This window comes from Rhinatrema bivittatum, chromosome 1 (genome assembly GCF_901001135.1).
Source record: "Rhinatrema bivittatum chromosome 1, aRhiBiv1.1, whole genome shotgun sequence".
Lineage (NCBI taxonomy): Eukaryota > Metazoa > Chordata > Amphibia > Gymnophiona > Rhinatrematidae > Rhinatrema > Rhinatrema bivittatum.
The window spans coordinates 208748282-208769332 of NC_042615.1; the positions used below are offsets into that span (position 1 = coordinate 208748282).

Genomic DNA, 21051 nt, shown 5'->3' on the forward strand with positions numbered 1-21051 from the left:
CGAGTCTGTTACATTTGCTATTTTTAAACAGACTTAAAAGCATTCTCCTTGAGTGGTTCAGTGCTGGGTGGGCACTGGGCAGCAGTTCCAGGGCTGGGAGTACCCTGCCTCATATCTACTGAAAAGGAAGCTTGTTCTCTGTGCACTCACTGCACACACACAGACACATTCCGTGCATTGCCAGGCAGGCAGTGAGGCAGTGGGCATTGTAAACAGAGTGAACACATTCTCCTTCAGTGGTTCAGTGCTGGGTGGGCAGCAGTTCCAGTGCTGGGAGTACCCTGCCTCATATCTACTTTAGTTCTATGTGCACTGCAGTGCACACAGACAGACACATTCCGTGCATTGCCAGGCAGGCAGTGAGGCAGTGGGCATTGTAAACAGAGTGAACATTGCCCTTCAGCGAGTCTGTTACATTTGCTATTTTTAAACAGACTTAACCGCATTGTCCTTGAGTGGTTCAGTGCTGGGTGGGCAGCAGTTCCAGGGCTGGGAGTACCCTGCCTCATATCTACTGAAAAGGAAGCTTGTTCTCTGTGCACTCACTGCACACACACAGACACATTCCGTGCATTGCCAGGCAGGCAGTGAGGCAGTGGGCATTGTAAACAGAGTGAACATTGCCCTTCAGCGAGTCTGTTACATTTGCTATTTTTAAACAGACTTAAAAGCATTCTCCTTGAGTGGTTCAGTGCTGGGTGGGCACTGGGCAGCAGTTCCAGGGCTGGGAGTACCCTGCCTCATATCTACTTTAGTTCTATGTGCACTGCAGTGCACACAGACAGACACATTCCGTGCATTGCCAGGCAGACAGTGAGGCAGTGGGCATTGTAAACAGAGTGAACATTGCCCTTCAGCGAGTCTGTTACATTTGCTATTTTTAAACAGACTTAAAAGCATTCTCCTTGAGTGGTTCAGTGCTGGGTGGGCACTGGCAGCAGTTCCAGGGCTGGGAGTACCCTGCCTCATATCTACTGAAAAGGAAGCTTGTTCTCTGTGCACTCACTGCACACACACAGACACATTCCGTGCATTGCCAGGCAGGCAGTGAGGCAGTGGGCATTGTAAACAGAGTGAACACATTCTCCTTCAGTGGTTCAGTGCTGGGTGGGCAGCAGTTCCAGTGCTGGGAGTACCCTGCCTCATATCTACTTTAGTTCTATGTGCACTGCAGTGCACACAGACAGACACATTCCGTGCATTGCCAGGCAGGCAGTGAGGCAGTGGGCATTGTAAACAGAGTGAACATTGCCCTTCAGCGAGTCTGTTACATTTGCTATTTTTAAACAGACTTAACCGCATTGTCCTTGAGTGGTTCAGTGCTGGGTGGGCAGCAGTTCCAGGGCTGGGAGTACCCTGCCTCATATCTACTGAAAAGGAAGCTTGTTCTCTGTGCACTCACTGCACACACACAGACAGACACATTCCGTGCATTGCCAGGCAGGCAGTGGGCATAAACAGAGTGAAGATTGGCCTTCAGCGAGTCTGTTCAATCTGCTATTTTTAAACAGACTTAACCGCATTGTCCTTGACTTGGTCCGTTCATTTTGTTATTTTAAACAGACTGAGCATTCTTCTTGAGTGGGTCTGTTAATTTAGTTATTTTAAACTGACCGAACATTATTATTGTGGGACAGTGGGCAGTGTTACCACTAGTACTCATTGACATTAAATCCATAATGTCAGGGAAAGGGAGATGCAAGCGACTTAGTGGGAATGGCAGCGGAGGCACCGCAAAAGACACCAGCGCAACACCACCAGTACAGGTAAAAAGGCAACTGTCGCAATCAAACGTCTTTGTAGGGGATGGCAGTTCCATGGCAAAAAAAAAGAAATCAGACCATGAAACTTTGCAATCGCCAGCACCTGTTTCTGGCACTGTAGTTTTGGAGGAGAGTGAAGAGGAGGCAGAGTCTAGCCAGACAAAAGTTACACACCCAAGAGCAGCCAGGGGACAGAAGTGTCCTGCAAAACTTTGCGGTGACAAGGTAGCGCTGGCACTGTTAGCTTCTGATTCAGAAGAAGAATCTTCTTGGATGGGATTCTCATCAGAAACGGAAGATGTTATACCTGAGCAATCTTCGGTAGAATTGTCAGTTAGTCCTGTTTTAGCCTCCACCTCCAGAAATCTGCGGCAGGGGAGACATTCCACTGATATCGAGGAGGAGGAAGAGCTGTCAGAAGGGAGACAGAGGGTGACTGTTGCCCCCGCTGGCATTGCTTCGCCGGGTGCAGTGGGTGCACCACCCACACCCAGTAGTACCTCAACTCCAGTGCCACCATCCACCCCCAGGGCGGGAAAGAGAGGAGGATCACAAAAGAAATCTGCGATCTGGGCACATTTTAAAGTGACAGAAGACCCGCGTTATGCTCGGTGTAATTACTGTGCCAGGGATATTAGCAGAGGCAAGCAACTGGGACATCTGTCAAATTTTGGCATGGAGTATCATGTTAAGAGGCAACACCCAACAAGATTACTGCCATCTGGGGATGGTAGCATTTTCCGTCAGGGGACCCCTTCCCCTTCCAACCAGGGTGCAGTGGTAGGAAAGCAGCAGAGTCAGCCCACGCCCTCATACCCTTCTAGCAGTCAGGCGGCAGGCCAGAAACCCACTGACATGTGGGAGAAGCGACAATGCACCATGGAGGAAATGGGGTGGAGTGCGGTAACGCTATCCCGGGGTAGGAGGCAGGCAGCCGCAAAAGTAGTAACCAGGAGCATTGGGGAAATGATTGCCCTTGATGACCAGCCCCTGCAGTTAGTTGAGAATGTGGGTTTCAAACGTTTCTTGAAGGTCGTACTTCCAAATTACAAAGTCCCCTCCAGAACCACATTTAGTAGAAAGGTCATCCCCAGCCTGTACAAGCACTGTGTCAGTCGCGTGCAAGCACTGCTAGGTAAGGCAGACGGAAGAGTGCATTTCACCTGCGATATCTGGACCGCCATGAATGCTGCACACTCTTACCTCTCTCTGACAGCACACTGGTGGGACATGGCAGAGGCAGGGGCAGCCAGCAGCTCTATTACTGAACAAGCATCAGGGTGGAGGTGGGCTTTACTGAACACCCACCTGACGGACCATGCCCATACCGCTGCCAATATTCTAGCATGCATCAGAAAGATGCTGGCGAGCTGGAAAGTACACCAGCGAGACAGTAAAACGCGGGCAGGCTTTTTTGTCACAGACAACGGTGCAAACATGGTTAAGGCAATAAGCGATGGGCGGTTTAAGAACATCCGATGTTTTGCACACACTCTGCATCTGGTAGTGAAGTCAGGTTTGGGCTTGGAGTCCAAGGACAAGGAGACTGAATACCTGCGTAGGTTAATACAGAAGTGCAGGAACATAGCAGCACACTTCCACAGAAGTGTCAGGGCGGGGCAGGTTCTCCGAGAAAATCAGACTGCTTTGGATATGCCCGAGAAGCGTCTCATTCAAGACGTTCCCACCCGGTGGAATTCCACCTTTATGATGCTGGAGAGGTTATTGGAGCTGCAGACACCCCTTCATGAACTTTCTGGTACAATAGACATAGGTGTACAGAATCCCCTAGGGCATCACGATTGGTTAGTCATGAGTCAGCTGGTAAAAATCCTGCAGCCCTTCAAGGACGTCACGGAGGAGCTGAGTTCCAGAAGTTCCACCTTGGCTGACATCATCCCTATAGTGAAATTCCTGGATGACCATTTGGAAGGCATTAAACGGCAAGAGGGAATGACTGCTGAGGTGCTGCAGTGTGTGGACGTTTTGCAGCAGCAGGTGAAAGACAGATTAAGGCCTTTAACAGAGGACAGCACATACATGCTCGCCTCTGTCTGTGATCCCCGTGTGAAAGGTAAAATCGCCCTACAGACCAATTGTCTGTCATTTGTGAAGGAGCTGTTGTTAGCACAGGTCCGTGAACAGGAGCACCATAGGCGGAGACAGATTAGGCTTGAAGCACAGGTGGAAACAGCAGGCACGTCACAGAGTTGTGCTGCTGCTATCCCTGGCAGGAGAAGGACTGTGTCAGTGACAGATACTATTACTAGTGCCTCCACCTCAACGTCAGAACGCCCAAGGCATGTTGGCCATAAAGATACATCAGTAGTGCAACAGGCGAGAGAGAAAGTAACTGGATTGAGTGACTCTCAGCCCTCCCAAGCACAGGAGGAGACAGCAGCAGAGCTGTCAGTGAAACGGTATCTCTCAGAGCCGATAGAGAATACGCAGACAGATCCGCTGGCATATTGGGCACACAAGTCCACTGTCTGGCCACACCTAGCCAAAGTGGCTGAAGGATATCTGTCATGTCCACCAACAAGTGTGCCCAGTGAACGTGCTTTTTCAATGACAGGGGATATCATGAGCCCTCACCGCTCAAGGCTTTCACCGGTCTTGATGGAAATGCTAGTGTTTTTGAAAGTAAACCTGCCAGTGCTTGGCTTTCCCGATTTTCCTTGTGAATGGCAAGATGAATAAAAGCTATTGAAAGGAGCCTTGCAGCAGTTCCAATTGCCTCCTATGCTCAAGATAATGTAAGCAGTAAGCACTGCAGCACATGTTCTTGACATGAATCGCTGTGTCTGACCGGCATCTACTGTGCAGCCCTAGTGTTCCCACAAGTGTTTTAACTCCGTTGCTGTTCCTGCCTGTACCTCCAGGCCTTGTGTCCCTAGCTGGGCAGTTCCATTTTGTTATTTTAAACAGACTGAGCATTGTCCTTCAGAGTGGGTCTGTTGATATTGCTATTTTAAACAGACTGAGCATTGACCTTCAGAGTGGGTCCGTTAATTTTCTTATTTTAAACAGACTGAGCTTTCTTCTTCAAGGCCGAAGTGGAGAAGGGTTCCATGTGAACAGCAGTTCAACATGGGTCAGCCGGTCCTAACAGATAGGCGAGCGCCGTTCGGAAGGGACGGGCGATGGCCTCCGTCATCCTCGGCCGATCGAAAGGGAGTCGGGTTCAGATCCACGAACCCGGAGTGGTGGAGAATCGGCGCTGGGCTCTTCCCTCTTCACTCGCCGTTACTGAGGGAATCCTGGTCAGTTTCTTTTCCTATGCGACTTGTGTCCCTAGCTGGGATTGACCTCTGTCCTCCAATGATGTGCCTGTTCCTCCAGGCCTTGTGTTCCCACAAGTGTTTTAACTCCGTTGCTGTTCCTGCCTGTACCTCCAGCCATTGTGTTTCTACTGGTGTTTTAACTCCATTGCTGTGCCTGCCTGTCCCTCCAGGCCTTGTGTCCCTAGCCGGGATTGACCTCTGTCCACCAATGATGTGCCTGTTCCTCCAGGCCTTGTGTCCCTAGCTGGGCAGTTCCATTTTGTTCTTTTAAACAGACTGAGCATTGTCCTTCAGAGTGGGTCTGTTGATATTGCTATTTTAAACAGACTGAGCATTGACCTTCAGAGTGGGTCCGTTAATTGTGTTCTTTTAAACAGACTGAGCATAGTCCTTGAGTGGGTCCGTTAATTTTGTTCTTTTAAACAGACTGAGCATTGACCTTCAGAGTGGGTCCGTTAATTTTCTTATTTTAAACAGACTGAGCATATTCCTTGAGTGGGTCCGTTAATTTTGTTCTTTTAAACAGACTGAGCATTCTTCTTCAAGGCCGAAGTGGAGAAGGGTTCCATGTGAACAGCAGTTCAACATGGGTCAGCCGGTCCTAACAGATAGGCGAGCGCCGTTCGGAAGGGACGGGCGATGGCCTCCGTCGTCCTCGGCCGATCGAAAGGGAGTCGGGTTCAGATCCCCGAACCCGGAGTGGCGGAGATTCGGCGCTGGGCTCTTCCCTCCTTCACTCGCCGTTACTGAGGGAATCCTGGTTAGTTTCTTTTCCTACGCTGCTTGTGTCCCTAGCTGGGATTGACATCTGTCCTCAAATGATGTGCCTGTTCATCCAGACCTTGTGTTCCCACGCGTATTCTTATTTCTGAGAGATTTTCCGATTCCTTTGTCATCAGCTAAAGTGCATAAGATGCGTTGATGAATAGTTTTGAAGATGACACATATGGCTTTATAGATGATACGGAAGTGGACGGGTAGCCAATGTAACTCTTTCAGAATGGGAGATATGTGGTCTCTCTTTCTTGCGCCTGTTAGTAATCGGGCTGCTGAATTTTGAACCATCTGTAGTGGTTTGGAATAGGATGAGGGCAGACCTAGCAATAGGGAACTGCAGTAGTCTAATTTCGCAAAAATGACTGCTTGGATGATCGTTCTGAAGTCTTGAGCATGGAAAAGAGGTCTTATCCTCTTCCGAACCTGGAGTTTATAGAAGCAGTCTTTGGTTGTTTTGTTGATATGTGCCTTGAAGTTTAGCCGGTTGTCTATTATCACTCCTAAGTCTGTAACTTGTGTGGTAGGTAGGTTGGTGGGAAGAGTAGTGTTGGAGATATTGTTTTCAGGAGAGATGAGTAGGATTTCTGTCTTGGATGAGTTTAAGATGAGGTGTAGGTTGTTTACTACTTGTTTGATTTTCTGGAGGCATGTTTCCCAGTAGTCAAGAGTTTTAGAGTATGTGTCTTTGATATGGATGATGATTTCAATATCATCTGCGTAAAGGAAGTACTTTAGATTGAGGTCGGTAAGAAGTTGGCAGAGAGGAAGAAGATAGATATTAAATAGGGTCGGAGATAATCAAGAACCTTGAGGGACTCCTATGACAGAGTCAAATCTTGAGGATTCCTTGTTTTGGAGTTTAACTTTGTAACCTCTGTTATCGAGAAAACGTTTTGAACCAGGATCGGACGGTGCCGCTGATTCCTATGGACGAAAGCTGGTTTAGGAGGATGGCGTGGTTGACCGTGTCGAACGCTGCGGAAAGGTCTAACAAGATCAATAGGAAAGAGTTTCCTTTGTCGAGGCCCATTAAGATATAATATTATATCTTACAGTTGTGGTTTGGATCATATTCTTTAGGTCAAGACGGTTGTCTATAATTACTCCCAGGTCTCTCACATGGTTGTGGGTGAGAAGGTGTTTGTGATGGATCTGAGATGGGAGGTTTTCTTGCTTGTAGGAAATGAAGAGGAGTTTAGTTTTAGAGGCATTGAGGACCAGGTTTAGACTGTTGAGGAGATTAGTGGTGGCTTCGGCTTGTAAGCTGTTGTTCCAAAGTGCGATGGCTTTCTTAATAGATTCTGTTATGGGAATAAGAATCTGAACATCGTCTGCATAGATGTAGTGAATGAGGTTAAGACTACTTAACAGTTGGCAAAGGGGAAGGAGGAAACGGCGGGGGTAACGGCAAAGCTGCTGCCAGGGGGGGCTATAACATGCGCCGCCGGAGCGGCGGGCCACCTGCCCCCCCTGGGCCTTCCCAGCCGACACGGAGCCGGTTTGCGGCGCTCCGCCGCGGAGGAAATGCGCCCTGCGGCCGTCCGGGAGGCGTTCCCCGCCCCCCCGCGAAAGGGGTGGGGGATGCGCCGAAAGCCCCCCCGGTCCCACCGAACCCGCCGCCGGGTTCAATCCTCCAGGCGGACTGCACGCACCCCACCCGTTTAACTCTTAACGGTTTCCCGCCCTTTTGAACTCGCTCTTGAAAGTTGTTTTCAACTTTCCCTTACGTACTTATTGATTTTATATATTTACTTTATTTTTTTATTCCTGGACGGGGCCGGGGCCGCGGACTGCACGCACCCCACCCGTTTACCTCTTAACGGTTTCCCGCCCTTTTGAACTCGCTCTTGAAAGTTGTTTTCAACTTTCCCTTACGTACTTATTGATTTTATATATTTACTTTATTTTTTTTATTCCTGGACGGGGCCGGGGCCGTCCGGGAGGCGTTCCCCGCCCCCCCGCGAAAGGGGTGGGGGATGCGCCTAAACCACCCCCGGTCCCACCGAACCCGCCGGGTTCAATCCTCCAGGCGGACTGCATGCACCTCACCCGTTTAAACTCTTAACGGTTTCCCGCCCTTTTGAACTCGCTCTTGAAAGTTGTTTTCAACTTTCCCTTACGTACTTATTGATTTTATATATTTACTTTATTTTTTTTATTCCTGGACGGGGCCGGGGCCGTCCGGGAGGCGTTCCCCGCCCCCCCCGCGAAAGGGGTGGGGGATGCGCCTAAACCACCCCCAGTCCCACCGAACCCGCCGGGTTCAATCCTCCAGGTGGACTGCACGCACCTCACCCGTTTAACTCTTAACGGTTTCCCGCCCTTTTGAACTCGCTCTTGAAAGTTGTTTTCAACTTTCCCTTACGTACTTATTGATTTTATATATTTACTTTATTTTTTTTATTCCTGGACGGGGCCGGGGCCGTCCGGGAGGCGTTCCCCGCCCCCCCGCGAAAGGGGTGGGGGATGCGCCTAAACCACCCCCAGTCCCACCGAACCCGCCGGGTTCAATCCTCCAGGTGGACTGCACGCACCTCACCCGTTTAACTCTTAACGGTTTCCCGCCCTTTTGAACTCGCTCTTGAAAGTTGTTTTCAACTTTCCCTTACGTACTTATTGATTTTACTGCTTTACTTTATTTTTTTATTCCTGGACGGGGCCGGGGCCGTCCGGGAGGCGTTCCCCGCCCCCCCGCGAAAGGGGTGGGGGATGCGCCTAAACCACCCCCAGTCCCACCGAACCCGCCGGGTTCAATCCTCCAGGTGGACTGCACGCACCTCACCCGTTTAACTCTTAACGGTTTCCCGCCCTTTTGAACTCGCTCTTGAAAGTTGTTTTCAACTTTCCCTTACGTACTTATTGATTTTACTGCTTTACTTTATTTTTTTTATTCCTGGACGGGGCCGGGGCCGTCCGGGAGGCGTTCCCCGCCCCCCCGCGAAAGGGGTGGGGGATGCGCCTAAACCACCCCCGGTCCCACCGAAGCCGCCGCCGGGTTCAATCCTCCAGGCGGACTGCACGCACCCCACCCGTTTAACTCTTAACGGTTTCCCGCCCTTTTGAACTCGGTCTTGAAAGTTGTTTTCAACTTTCCCTTACGTACTTATTGATTTTATATATTTACTTTATTTTTTTTATTCCTGGACGGGGCCGGGGCCGTCCGGGAGGCGTTCCCCGCCCCCCCGCGAAAGGGGTGGGGGATGCGCCGAAACCACCCCCGGTCCCACCGAAGCCGCCGCCGGGTTCAATCCTCCAGGCGGACTGCACGCACCCCACCCGTTTAACTCTTAACGGTTTCCCGCCCTTTTGAACTCGGTCTTGAAAGTTGTTTTCAACTTTCCCTTACGTACTTATTGATTTTATATATTTACTTTATTTTTTTATTCCTGGACGGGGCCGGGGCCGCGGACTGCACGCACCTCACCTGTTTAACTCTTAACGGTTTCCCGCCCTTTTGAACTCGCTCTTGAAAGTTGTTTTCAACTTTCCCTTACGTACTTATTGATTTTATATATTTACTTTATTTTTTTATTCCTGGACGGGGCCGGGGCCGCGGACTGCACGCACCTCACCTGTTTAACTCTTAACGGTTTCCCGCCCTTTTGAACTCGCTCTTGAAAGTTGTTTTCAACTTTCCCTTACGTACTTATTGATTTTACTGCTTTACTTTATTTTTTTTATTCCTGGACGGGGCCGGGGCCGTCCGGGAGGCGTTCCCCGCCCCCCCGCGAAAGGGGTGGGGGATGCGCCTAAACCACCCCCGGTCCCACCGAACCCGCCGGGTTCAATCCTCCAGGCGGACTGCACGCACCCCACCCGTTTAACTCTTAACGGTTTCCCGCCCTTTTGAACTCGCTCTTGAAAGTTATTTTCAACTTTCCCTTACGTACTTATTGATTTTATTTATTTATTTTATTTATTTATACCGGCATTGCATCCGCTGTAGGCTTCCCTGGTCGGTCTTGTGCATTTGAATAAACGGAGAGGAATTTGTAGGTCGATAATGGTGTGTTGGTGAATGATTTTTTATATCAAGGTGATGGATTTGTAAATGACTCTGAACTGAATTGGTAACCAGTGGAGGTCTTTTAGGACTGGGGAAATGTGGCCTCCTTTCCTAGTGTTTGTTAGTAGACGGGCTGCTGCGTTTTCAACCATTTGGAGTGGTTTCGTGTATGAGGAAGGGAGTCCAAGTAATGTAGAGTTGCAGTAGTAGAAAATGAGGGCTTGGAGGATGGTTCTGAAGTGTTTGGCGTGGAAGAGTGGTCTTATCCTTTTTTAAACTTGCAGTTTATAGAAGCAGTCTTTGGTGGTTTTATTGGGGGGCCACTACCGGCCTAACACCGTCCGCCGGCTGATCCTCCATCAGAAGGACTTGGGCCCCCGAGCGGCGCTGGGGAGCCGGTCTTCCGTATGCCACATTTCCCGCGCCCGCCGGACAGGCGGGGATTCGGCGCTGGGCTCTTCCCTCTTCACTCGCCGTTACTGAGGGAATCCTGGTTAGTTTCTTTTCCTCCACAGCTTGTGTCCCTAGGTGGACCCTGCGGGTCGGTACGGCAAGAGCGGTATTCAAACAGCAAGCAATGGGGTATGAAAATACAGACCCCTGTGTACTTACTTGGTATAGGTTTTGCTAGGAGTAAGAATTTGTTGAGGATAATGTCAGTTTCTTAATAAGATCTCATGCTTTGACTGTTGAGGAGATTAGTGATGGCTTGTAAGCTGTTGTTCCAAAGTGCGATGGCTTTGTTAATAGATTCTGTTATGGGAATAAGAATCTGAACATCGTCTGCATAGATGTAGTGAATGAGGTTGACTACTTAACAGTTGGCAAAGGGGAAGGAGGAAACGGCGGGGGAAACGGCGAAGCTGCTGCCGGGGGGGGGGGGGGGGGGCAATAACACGCGCCGGAAATGGTATTTAACCTTAGATGGAGTTTACCACCCACTTTGGCCTGCATTCCCAAACAAACAGACTACTAGAAAACCCCGGTCCCGGAGCGCCGGGGGCCGCTACCGGCCTAACACCGTCCGCGGGCTGAGGCTTGATGAGAAGGACTTGGGGCCCCGAGCGGCGCCAGAGAGGCGATCTTCCGTACGCCACATTTCCCGCGCCCGCCGGACGAGCGGGGATTCGGCGCTGGGCTCTTCCCTCTTCACTCGCCGTTACGGAGGGAATCCTGGTTAGTTTCTTTTCCTCCGCGGCTTGTGTCCATAGGTGGGATTGACCTCTGTCCTAGAATGATGTGCCTCTTCATCCAGGCCTAGTGTTCCTACTGGTGTTTTAAGTCCATTGCTGTGCCTGCCTGTTCATCCAGACCTTGTGTTCCCACACGTATTATTATTTCTGAGAGATCTTCCAATTCCTTTGTCATTTTCTGAAGTGCATAAGTAGGGTAGCTAAATGAGGAGAATATTGGAGGGGCGAAGTTCCATATTGAAAGCTGAGTAGCTTTACTTATCTAGTGAAAGTTTGAAGGATCAGGGAAGGCTTGTAAGAATAGCCAAGTTTGTTAATAGATTCTGTTATGGGAATAAGAATCTGAACATCGTCTGCATAGATGTAGTGAATGAGGTTAAGACAAGTTAACAGTTGCCAAAGGGGAAGGAGGAAACGCCGGGAGGGGGGGCTATAACACGCGCCGCTGGAGCAGCAGGCCACCTGCCCCCCCTGGGCCTTCCCAGCCGAACCGTAGCCGGTCGCGGCGCACCGCCGCAGAGGAAATGCGCCCTGCGGGGGCCGGGGCCGTCCGGGAGGCGTTCCCCGCCCCTCCCCCACCCCCCGCGAAAGGGGTGGGGGTGGGGGATCCGCCGAAACCCCGGTCCGACCGAACCCGCCGGGTTGAATCCTGCGGGCGGACTGCACGGACCCCACCCATTTACCTCTTTACAATTTCACGCCCTCTTGAACTCCCTCTTCAAAGTTGTTTTCAACTTTCCCTTGCGGTACTTACTTATTTATTTTATTTATTTAAGGTTTTTTTATACCGGCATTCATGAAATCGTTCACATGATGTCGCTTTACAGAAAACAGGGGTGCAAAGAAAACAACCTATAACATAAATACACGTGGTGAAGAGATGCAGTTACAATTAACTGGGGCTATGAACTGGGAGTGTAAGAAATAAAGAGGGATAGAGGAGGTTAATTATATACATGTGTAGAATATAAAAATATACAAGAGTACATTACAAATATGGCGTCCAATATATACAGCTTCTGAGCTGAGAATTTATTGATGGTGTGTGTTAGGTGCAGTTCGGGAAGGCTTGCCTGAAAAGCCATGTCTTGAGTCTTTTCCGAAAGGTTAGGAGGCAAGGTTCATTTCTGAGATCTGGGGGGATGGAGTTCCATAACGGTGGACCTGCTGTGGAAAGGGCTCAATCTCTAAAGGTGCTGTGATAAGTGGTTTTGGAGGGTGGAACAAGGAGGCATCCTCTGTAGGCTTCCCTGGTCGGTCTTGTGCATTTGTATAAACGGAGAGGAATTTGTAGGTCGATTATGGTGTGTTGGTGAAAGATTTTGTATATCAAGGTGATGGATTTGTAAATGACTCTGAACTGAATTGGTAACCAGTGGAGGTCTTTTAGGACTGGGGAAATGTGGTCTCTTTTCCTAGTGTTTGTTAGTAGACGGGCTGCTGCGTTTTGAACCATTTGGAGTGGTTTTGTGTATGAGGAAGGGAGTCCAAGAAATGTAGAGTTGCAGTAGTCTAATTTGGAGAAAATGAGGGCTTGGAGGATCCTGGTTAGTGTCTTTTCCTCCGCGGCTTGTGTCCCTAGCTGTGATTGAACTCTGTCCTCGAATGATGTGCCTCTTCATCCAGGCCTTGTGTCCCTAGCTGGGATCGACCTCTGTGCTCGACTGCTGCGCCTCTTCATCCCGGCCTTGTGTTCCCACAGGTGTTTTTAACTCAGTTGCTGTACCCATTCTTCCGGGCCTTGTGTTCCCACAGGTGTTTTAACTCAGTGGCGGTGCCTGTTCATCCAGGCCTTGTGTTCCCACAGGTGTTTTAACTCAGTGGCTGTGCCTGTTCATCCAGGCCTTGTGTTCCCACAAGTGTTTTAACCTGGTTGCTGTGCCTGTTCATGCAGGCCTTGTGTCCCTAGCTGGAATTGACCTCTGTCCTCGAATGATGTACCTGTTCATCCAGGCCTTGTGTTCCCACACGTATTCTTATTTGTGAGAGATCCTAGGCTCCAATTCCTTTGTCATCAGCTGAAGTGCGTAAGTACAGTCTGAATTCACTAGACGCCAACGGAATTCACTAGACGCCAACGATATTCACTGGACGCCAATGTAAACACCGGGTACACACAACTCTAGGGGTGGACCCGTTCCAGGGAGTCCTTCCCTGAACAAGCATGAGGGTGGAGGTGGGCTTTACTGCACACCCACCTGACGGACCATGCCCATACCGCTGCCAATATTCTAGCATGCATCAGAAAGATGCTGGCGAGCTACCAGTGTTTTAACCTAGTTCCTGTGCCTGTTCATGCAGGCCTTGTGTCCCTAGCTGGGATTGACCTCTGTCCTCGAATGAAGTGCCTGTTCATCCAGGCCTTGTGTTCCTACTGCTGTTTTAACTCCATTGCTGTGCCTGCCTGTTCATCCAGACCTTGTATTCCCACACGTATTCTTATTTCTGAGAGATCCTCCAATTCCTTTGTCATCTGCTGAAGTGCGTAAGTACCGTCTGAATTCACTAGACGCCAACGGAATTCACTAGACGCCAACGATATTCACTGGACGCCAATGTAAACACCGGGTACACACAACTCTAGGGGTGGACCCTTTCCAGGGAGTACTTCCCTGCACAAAGGAAAGGGAACTCTCTCCTGGGCCAATTGATAAGAAAACCACAATTCTGCAGCCAAAAATAGGCTGGAAATCCTTCCCCCATTGACTTTAATGGGCGACATATGTACATATACCCAACTCATTAGATTTTTTTTATGTCCATATTGGCCGCAAGTGGGACCCACTTTCGGACATAAGAAATATGAACATAAAATTTTGCTCTGCACATCCCTACTAGTCACTCCTGCCTTTCTGGCACTGTAATTCAGAGGGCACCAATTAATCTAATGCTTCCCTTTGCACCGCATATGAGAAGTATGTGACCAATGCAGCTTATTAATGTCTGGCACATGTTGCACTTTATTTTTGCCACATTAGCAGTACCACAGAAATGCATGTTACAATGCATTAACAAGTGCTATTCAGCATTTAACACTCGTTAATGTTGCTTTGTAAATTGGCCTCCTAGTGTGATGTGTTTTAATTTTACAAACACGGATTTCTACACTTTTTCATTTCACCTGTCTTCATGATTTTAAGAACTTTTCAAAGAACCTGCTAAAATTTGCAGCTGATCCTGGAAGTCTCTAAAACAGTGGAAATACAGTAGTCACACACGTCCATAAAACCAAAGATACCATAACCACATTACAAGGTATGTTCATCTAATAGTTCATGGATTTACCATCTCACTGGCGTGCTTCATCAGTTCTGTGACCTCCTCTTTTGCTGCCATCTCTCTTTGGTACTGGTCATCCATGGTTTTCCTAGTCTCCAGATTACATTCAGCTGTAATAGCTACCATCTTCCTCTCATGCTCTTCTTGTAGTCTGCTCACTGTATCATGAAATTGCTTCTTAATAGTGTCATTCAGCTCTTTCTTAGGTACTGGGAGATTGTCACAGAAAGTCAGGCTTCTTAACAGGATGGCAATTGCATCTTTGCAAATGTACATTCGGCATGCTTCTAGATAAGAATCGGCCTGAGTCATATCTACTGTCTCCATGCTGAAAAACAAAATTAGGAAGGTTTAGAACTACAGAGTCCATGGCTTTTCTGCAACAAACAAGTCTACTGGCATAATTAGATTCTACAAAAGTGCAAGGGACAGCAGCACATAAAGGGTGACAACATATTCAAAGTTCAAGCAAAAAAAACAAGGAGACATAAACATTTCATGACTTAGTTTCCTTTGGTACAGAAATTTGTACATGGCTATGACCATTAATCAATGGTAGGGCAGCTTTCAAAATAATCAATGACATCACAATGGGGCAGATTTTATAAATCTGCGCACATGCGTACTTTTGTTTGCGCACCAGGCACGAACAAGAGTACACGGGATTTCAATAGATATGTGCATAGCTGTGCGTATCCATTAAAATCCGGGGTCGGCGCGTGCAAGTCTGCCCAAAATCGGCAGCCTGCGCGCAGAGCCGCGCAGCTTGCCTCCGTTCCCTCCGAGGCCGCTCCGAAATCGGAGCGGCCTCAGAGGGAACTTTCCTTCGCCTTCCCCTCCCTTCCCCTACCTAACCCACCCCCCCGGCCCTACCTAAACCTCCCCCCTACCTCTATCACGAAAGTTACGCCTGCTCAAAGCAGGCATAAATTTGCGCGTGCCAGGCCGGCTGCCGCGCTCCATGTTCCGGTCTGAAGGCTGGTCCAGGGGCCGCTGTCAGGCCCCTGGGCCAGAACCACACCCCGGACACGCCCCTGAAACGCCGCATTACTCCCAACACGCCCCCGAAACGCCACGTCACTCCCGGCACGCCCCCCAACACGCCCCTCCATGCAAGCCCCGGGACTTACGCACATCCCGGGGCTTAGGCTCGGCGCACGCAGGGGGGGTTTGGGGTAGGTTTTTGGGGGTACACGCGTATCTTACGCACATACCCCTTTGAAAATCTACCCCAATATGTTTCAATCTCCCTGCAACTTCAAATGGGCTGAAATAGCCTGTTTCCAAATAGGAAATAAGAAGAAAGATTTCTAAGTAGTAGGGGGATTGGTGCCCTATTTTCTCTGGCAGAAATCTGAATGACAGTTAATTGGTGCAAAAATTGGCAGAGGAAATGACCTTTTAGACATAAGGTCATCATCTGTCAGTCTAAGGCCATAGTAACACAGTAAATGACAGCAGATAAAGATCAAACTGGTCCATTCAGACTACTCAGTTGAGATTCATCTACTTTGGGTAGATGGCTCATACAAATTCCCATATGCAATTCAACAACTCTCCCTCCCCTGTGTCTTACCTAATCTCTCAACCCTTTTCCTTCTAGTCCAACAAGACCTTTGACTTGGTTCTACATAGGTAACTTATAAATAAACTATGCACTGTACGTATGGACCCTAAAATTACTGACTGATTTAGAAAATGGTTGAGTGGAAAATGATAAAGGATAGTGGTTAAAGGAATTTACTCTGTGCTACAGGTAAAAATATTGATCTTTTGCAGATGGTTCCCTGAAAGGGTTGAAAACATGAGAAGTGATCTAGTGAAGTTTGAGAAATAGTCCACATTTGGCAGTTAAGATTTAATACTAAAAAAATTCTGGGTAATGCATTTGGTAGTAAAATCCCAAGGGAGAAATATAGTAAGGGATGTACATAAAACAAGTGCAGGGTCTAGGGGGTGATGATATCACGATCATAAAGTGGATACACAGGTAAATAAGGTGACAGCAAAAGCCAGATGATGCTTGGCTGCAAGTGGGAGAGGAATAACCAGCAGGATAAAAGAGATGATATTGCTTCTATATCAGTCCCTGGTAAGACCACATTTGGAATACTGTGTTCAGTTCTGGAGAGTGGAGACGACACTTTGCAAAAGATATAAACTGGATGGAGTCAGTCCAGAGGGTAGCTACTAAGATAGTCATTGGTTCTCATAATAAGATCTAAACATGTATACTGTGAATGAAATGAGGAAAAAGGGACTTACGATAGAGACAGTTAAATACCTACAATAATTAAATGCAGAGAGGCAGGTCTCTTCAATAGAAAGGAGGTGGTTCTAGAAGAAGGGTTATGGGATGATAGTGAAAAGAGGAAAATCAGGTGTAATCTAAGGAAATATTTATTTATGGAATGGCCTTCCAGTGGAGACAGGGACAACTGGAGTTTAAGAAAGCATGGAACAAGCACAGAAGATCTCTAAGGAAGAAGAAGGGATTTAAAGCTAAGCAAGAAGTGTTTATGGGCAGTCTGGATGGGTTGCATGGTCTTTATCTACTGTCATGTTCTCTTTTTCTATATCTGACCCCAGTATGCCCAAAACCTGCCAGAGTGATGGCCTTCACCACCTGTGCTAGAAAGCCATTTCAGGCCTTGCCATCTTGCTTCTTACAAAACTAATACACCAACACTCTGGCTCGCTCCTATGTCTTTTTACCAACTTTTGTAACATTCCCCACAGTCACCAAGGTTATTGACGCTGTTGAAAAAAAATTCAACCTTCTCATGTTCATTGAAGTTTTAGTGTCAGCCATTATCCCTCCACCCCAGCCTTCTTGCAAGCCCAATGCTGTTGTACCACAGCTGTGCAGGTTACACAAGTGTTTAGTTAGATACCCAAAGCAACCACTGTTTAGGATTGTAACTGCTGTTCCACTTAAGTTGCCACCAATGCCTTGGAAGCATAAGGCATTCATACCATTGCTGTTTTGGGGAAAACTGCCCTGAGTTTCATTACTATTCTCCCTCATGAGAGGCTTCTAAGAAAACTAAAAAGTCATGGGATAGGAGGTGATGTCCTTTCCTGGATTACAAACTGGTTACATGACCGGAAACAGAGAGTAGGATTAAATGGACAATTTTCTCAGTGGAAAAGGGTAAACAGTGGAGTGCCTCAGGGATCTGTACTTGGACTGGTGCTTTTCAATATATATATAAATGATCTGGAAAAGAATACGACGAGCAAGGTTATCAGATTTGCGGATGATACAAAATTATTCAGAGTAGTTAAAACACAAGCAGATTGTGATACATTACAGGAGGACCTTGCAAGACTGGAAGATTGGGCATCCAAATGGCAGATGAAATTTAATGTGGACAAGTGCAAGGTGTTGCATATAGGGAAAAATAACCCTTGCTGTAGTTACACGATGTTAGGTTCCGTATTAGGAGCTACCACCCAGGAAAAAGATCTAGGCATCATAGTGGATAATACTTTAAAATTGTCGGTTCAAAAAAGCAAACAGAATGTTAGGAATTATTAGGAAGGGAATGGTTAATAAAACGGAAAATGTCATAATGCCTCTATATCGCTCCATGGTGAGACCGCACCTTGAATACTGTGTCACCGCATCTCAAAAAAGATAAGGTTGCGATGGAGAAGGTACAGAGAAGGGCAACCAAAACAATAAAGGGGATGGAACAGCTCCCCTATGAGGAAAGGCTGAAGAGGTTAGGGCTGTTCAGCTTGGAGAAGAGACGGCTGAGGGGGGATATGATAGAGGTCTTTAGGATCATGAGAGGTCTTAAATGAGTAGATGTGAATCGGTTATTTACACTTTCGAATAATAGAAGGACTAGGGGGCATTCCATGAATTTAGCAAGTAGCACATTTAAGACTAATCGGAGAAAATTCTTTTTCACTCAATGCACAATAAAGCTCTGGAATTTGTTGCCAGAGGATGTGGTTAGTGCAGTTAGTGTAGCTTGGTTCAAAAAAGGTTTGGATAAGTTCTTGGAGGAGAAGTCCATTAACAGTTATTAATCAAGTTTACTTACGGGCGGATTTTAAATGCCATGCTCGCGTAAATCCGCCCGGATTTACACAAGCAGGGCCCTCGCGTGCCGGCGCGCCTATTTGCATAGGCCGCCGGCGCGCGTAAGTCCCGGGGTTTTTTAAGGGGGCGTGTCGGGGCGGGGCTGAATGACACGGCATTTCAGGGGCGGGACCGGGGGCGTGGTCGAGGCCTCCGGACCAGCCCCCGGGTCGGATGACGGTGCGCCAGCAGTCCGCTGGCGCGCGTAGATTTACGTCTGCTTCTAGCAGGCGTAAATCGAGGGACAAAGGTAAGGGGGGGGGGGGGGTTTAGATAGGGCCGGGGGGTGGGTTAGGTAGGGGAAGGGAGGGGAAGGTGAGGGGAGGGCGAAACAAAGTTCCCTCCGAGGCCGCTCCGATTTCAGAGTGGCCTCGGAGGGAACGGAGGCAGGCTGCGCGGTTCGGCGCGCGCAGGCTGCCCAAAATCGGCAGCCTTGCGTGCGCCGATCCAGAATTTTATAAGATACACGCGGCTATGCGCGTATCTTATAAAATCCAGCGTACTTTTGTTTGCGCCTGCTGTGCGAACAAAAGTACGCGATCGCGCTCTTTTTTAAAATCTACCCCTTAGGGAATAGCCACTGCTATTAATTGCATCATTTAGAAGAAATAAGTTTGCATGATTTGTCAGCGTGTCTACACAGGCTTTCAAAATCAGAGATCCCAAGAGCCAAGTCTGCTGATACTCCGTTCTGTGCTATGTAATGTTGTAACTATAAGTAGATAAACACATCCATATCCTGTAAGTAGTATCTGTCACATAAAGATCTGAATGGAATCATTCCTCCTGGTTCCCAAATATGATCTAGCTGCGTAATACTCTTGGCTATCCAGCTCCGGAATGCCAGAATGTTTTCGGATGGTCTGAAGGAGACATTATGGAATAAGTGTGTGCTTCGGTAGTGAGCCCTCTCTCCGACTAATATTGGTTTCCAACGCTTCCAAAGAGAGCTGTACTGTATCGGCAGTGTGGAGTGGTTGTTTCCATGAGGCCCGAGGTTGCCATAATATAGCACTTAATGGCATTGTGCCCAGAAGAGCCTGTTCCAATAGCACCCAGGGCTTCTTCCCTTTAAGTTTATGCCAACCAATGACGGCCTTCAATTGGGCCGCTGCCTGATAGTAATGCAAATTAGGCATCCCCATTCCCCCCTGAGATTTAGGTAAACAGAGTATCTTTTTAGCAACCCGGGATCTTTTTCCTTTCCAGAGAAATTTGAATTATCTCTTCTGCCATTTTTCAAGAATTTTAAATGGAACTTCAATTGGTAAGGTTTGCAAAAGATATAGTATATGAGGAAGAATATTCATTTTTATTACTGTTAGACGGCCTAACCAGGAGATGTGATAGCGATCCCACTCCTCCAAATCTTTGTGGATCTTAGCCAATAGTGGTGGATAGTTAAGTTGATACAGGTTTAATGTATTTCCCATATGAATTCCTAAATATTTAATTTTGGTTGGGGCCCATTTGAAGGGGTGGGACTGCCCTATATTCTCAGCAAGGTCTCTAGGCATGGAAATGTTGAGTAACTTAGACTTTTCCCAGTTTATTTTAAAACCTGAGACTTTACTGAATTCTGAAATCTCATCACTGATCACTGGTAGGGATTGGCTGGGATTAGTTATAGTAAACAATATGTCATCCGCAAACAATGATAATTTGGAAGAAAAATCTCCTACCCAAACCCCTGTGATGGTAATATTATTGTGGATCCTATGAGTGAAGGGTTCTAGGAATAAGGCGAAAAATAAGGGAGATAGAGGGCACCCTTGATGAGTGCCTCTTCCCACTGAAAATGGTTGAGAATATCCCCCATTTACCTTCAAACAAGCCAATGGGACTTCATACAGCTTTTGAATCCAGCCAATAAAAGCCTCACCAAATTGGAAAGCCCACATTGTTTGGAACAAAAAAGGGCAATGTAGATAATCAAAATCCTTTTCAGCGTCAACTGCTAGGAGCAAAATAGGAATGTTCTGCGTCCGAGCCCACCAGATGGAGTCCATGGTTTTCTGCACATTATCTGAGGCCATTCTCCCAGGAATAACTCCGGATTGATCTGGTATATTAAATCGGGTAAAATAGTGTTGAGCCTATTTGCCAGGATTTTCGCTAATAATTTGAAATCAATGTTAATGAGGGATATCGGCCGGTAGGAGCCGCAACTTGTGGGGTCTCTCCCTGGCTTTGCTATTAGGGTAATGCCCACTAGATTAGCAGTGGAAGATAGAGGTAACGGTCCCTGCAGTGAGTTAAATAATTTAACCAAAATAGGAGTAAGAATGCCCGTGAATGTTTTATAGAACGCTGCCGTGTATCCATCTAGTCCAGGAGACTTTCCTAATTTCAAACTTTTGATGGCCCATACCACTTCTGCTCCCGTTATTTCTTTATCTAGGGCTTCTCTATGTAATGTTTGTATTATGAGGTAATGGGATATCCTTAATATATAAATCTATTTTTTTCCCTGTTGATGTTGGACTCAGCTTGATAAAGCTCCATATAAAACCTTAAAAACCGTTGTTGAATATCTGAGTTGGATGTTAACAACTGGCCAGACTCATACTTAAGTTTAACTATGTTATTTTGGGCCTGTTGAGTTCTTAATTTGCATGCCAATTGTTTTCCAGCCTTATTCCCTCCTTCGTAATGG

At 47.7% G+C, this 21051-nt stretch overlaps 1 protein-coding gene across 3 annotated transcripts in view; it reads right to left on the minus strand.

Moving 5' to 3' along the window:
- Window positions 1–21051, minus strand: part of EVC2 (EvC ciliary complex subunit 2) — a 440866-nt gene that overhangs the window by 215367 nt on the left and 204448 nt on the right. For all 3 annotated transcript variants that reach the window (XM_029591151.1, XM_029591159.1, XM_029591169.1), the window contains exon 9: window positions 14309–14630. In XM_029591151.1, the coding sequence (XP_029447011.1) occupies window positions 14309–14630 (322 nt within the window). The remainder of the gene's footprint in view (window positions 1–14308; window positions 14631–21051) is intronic.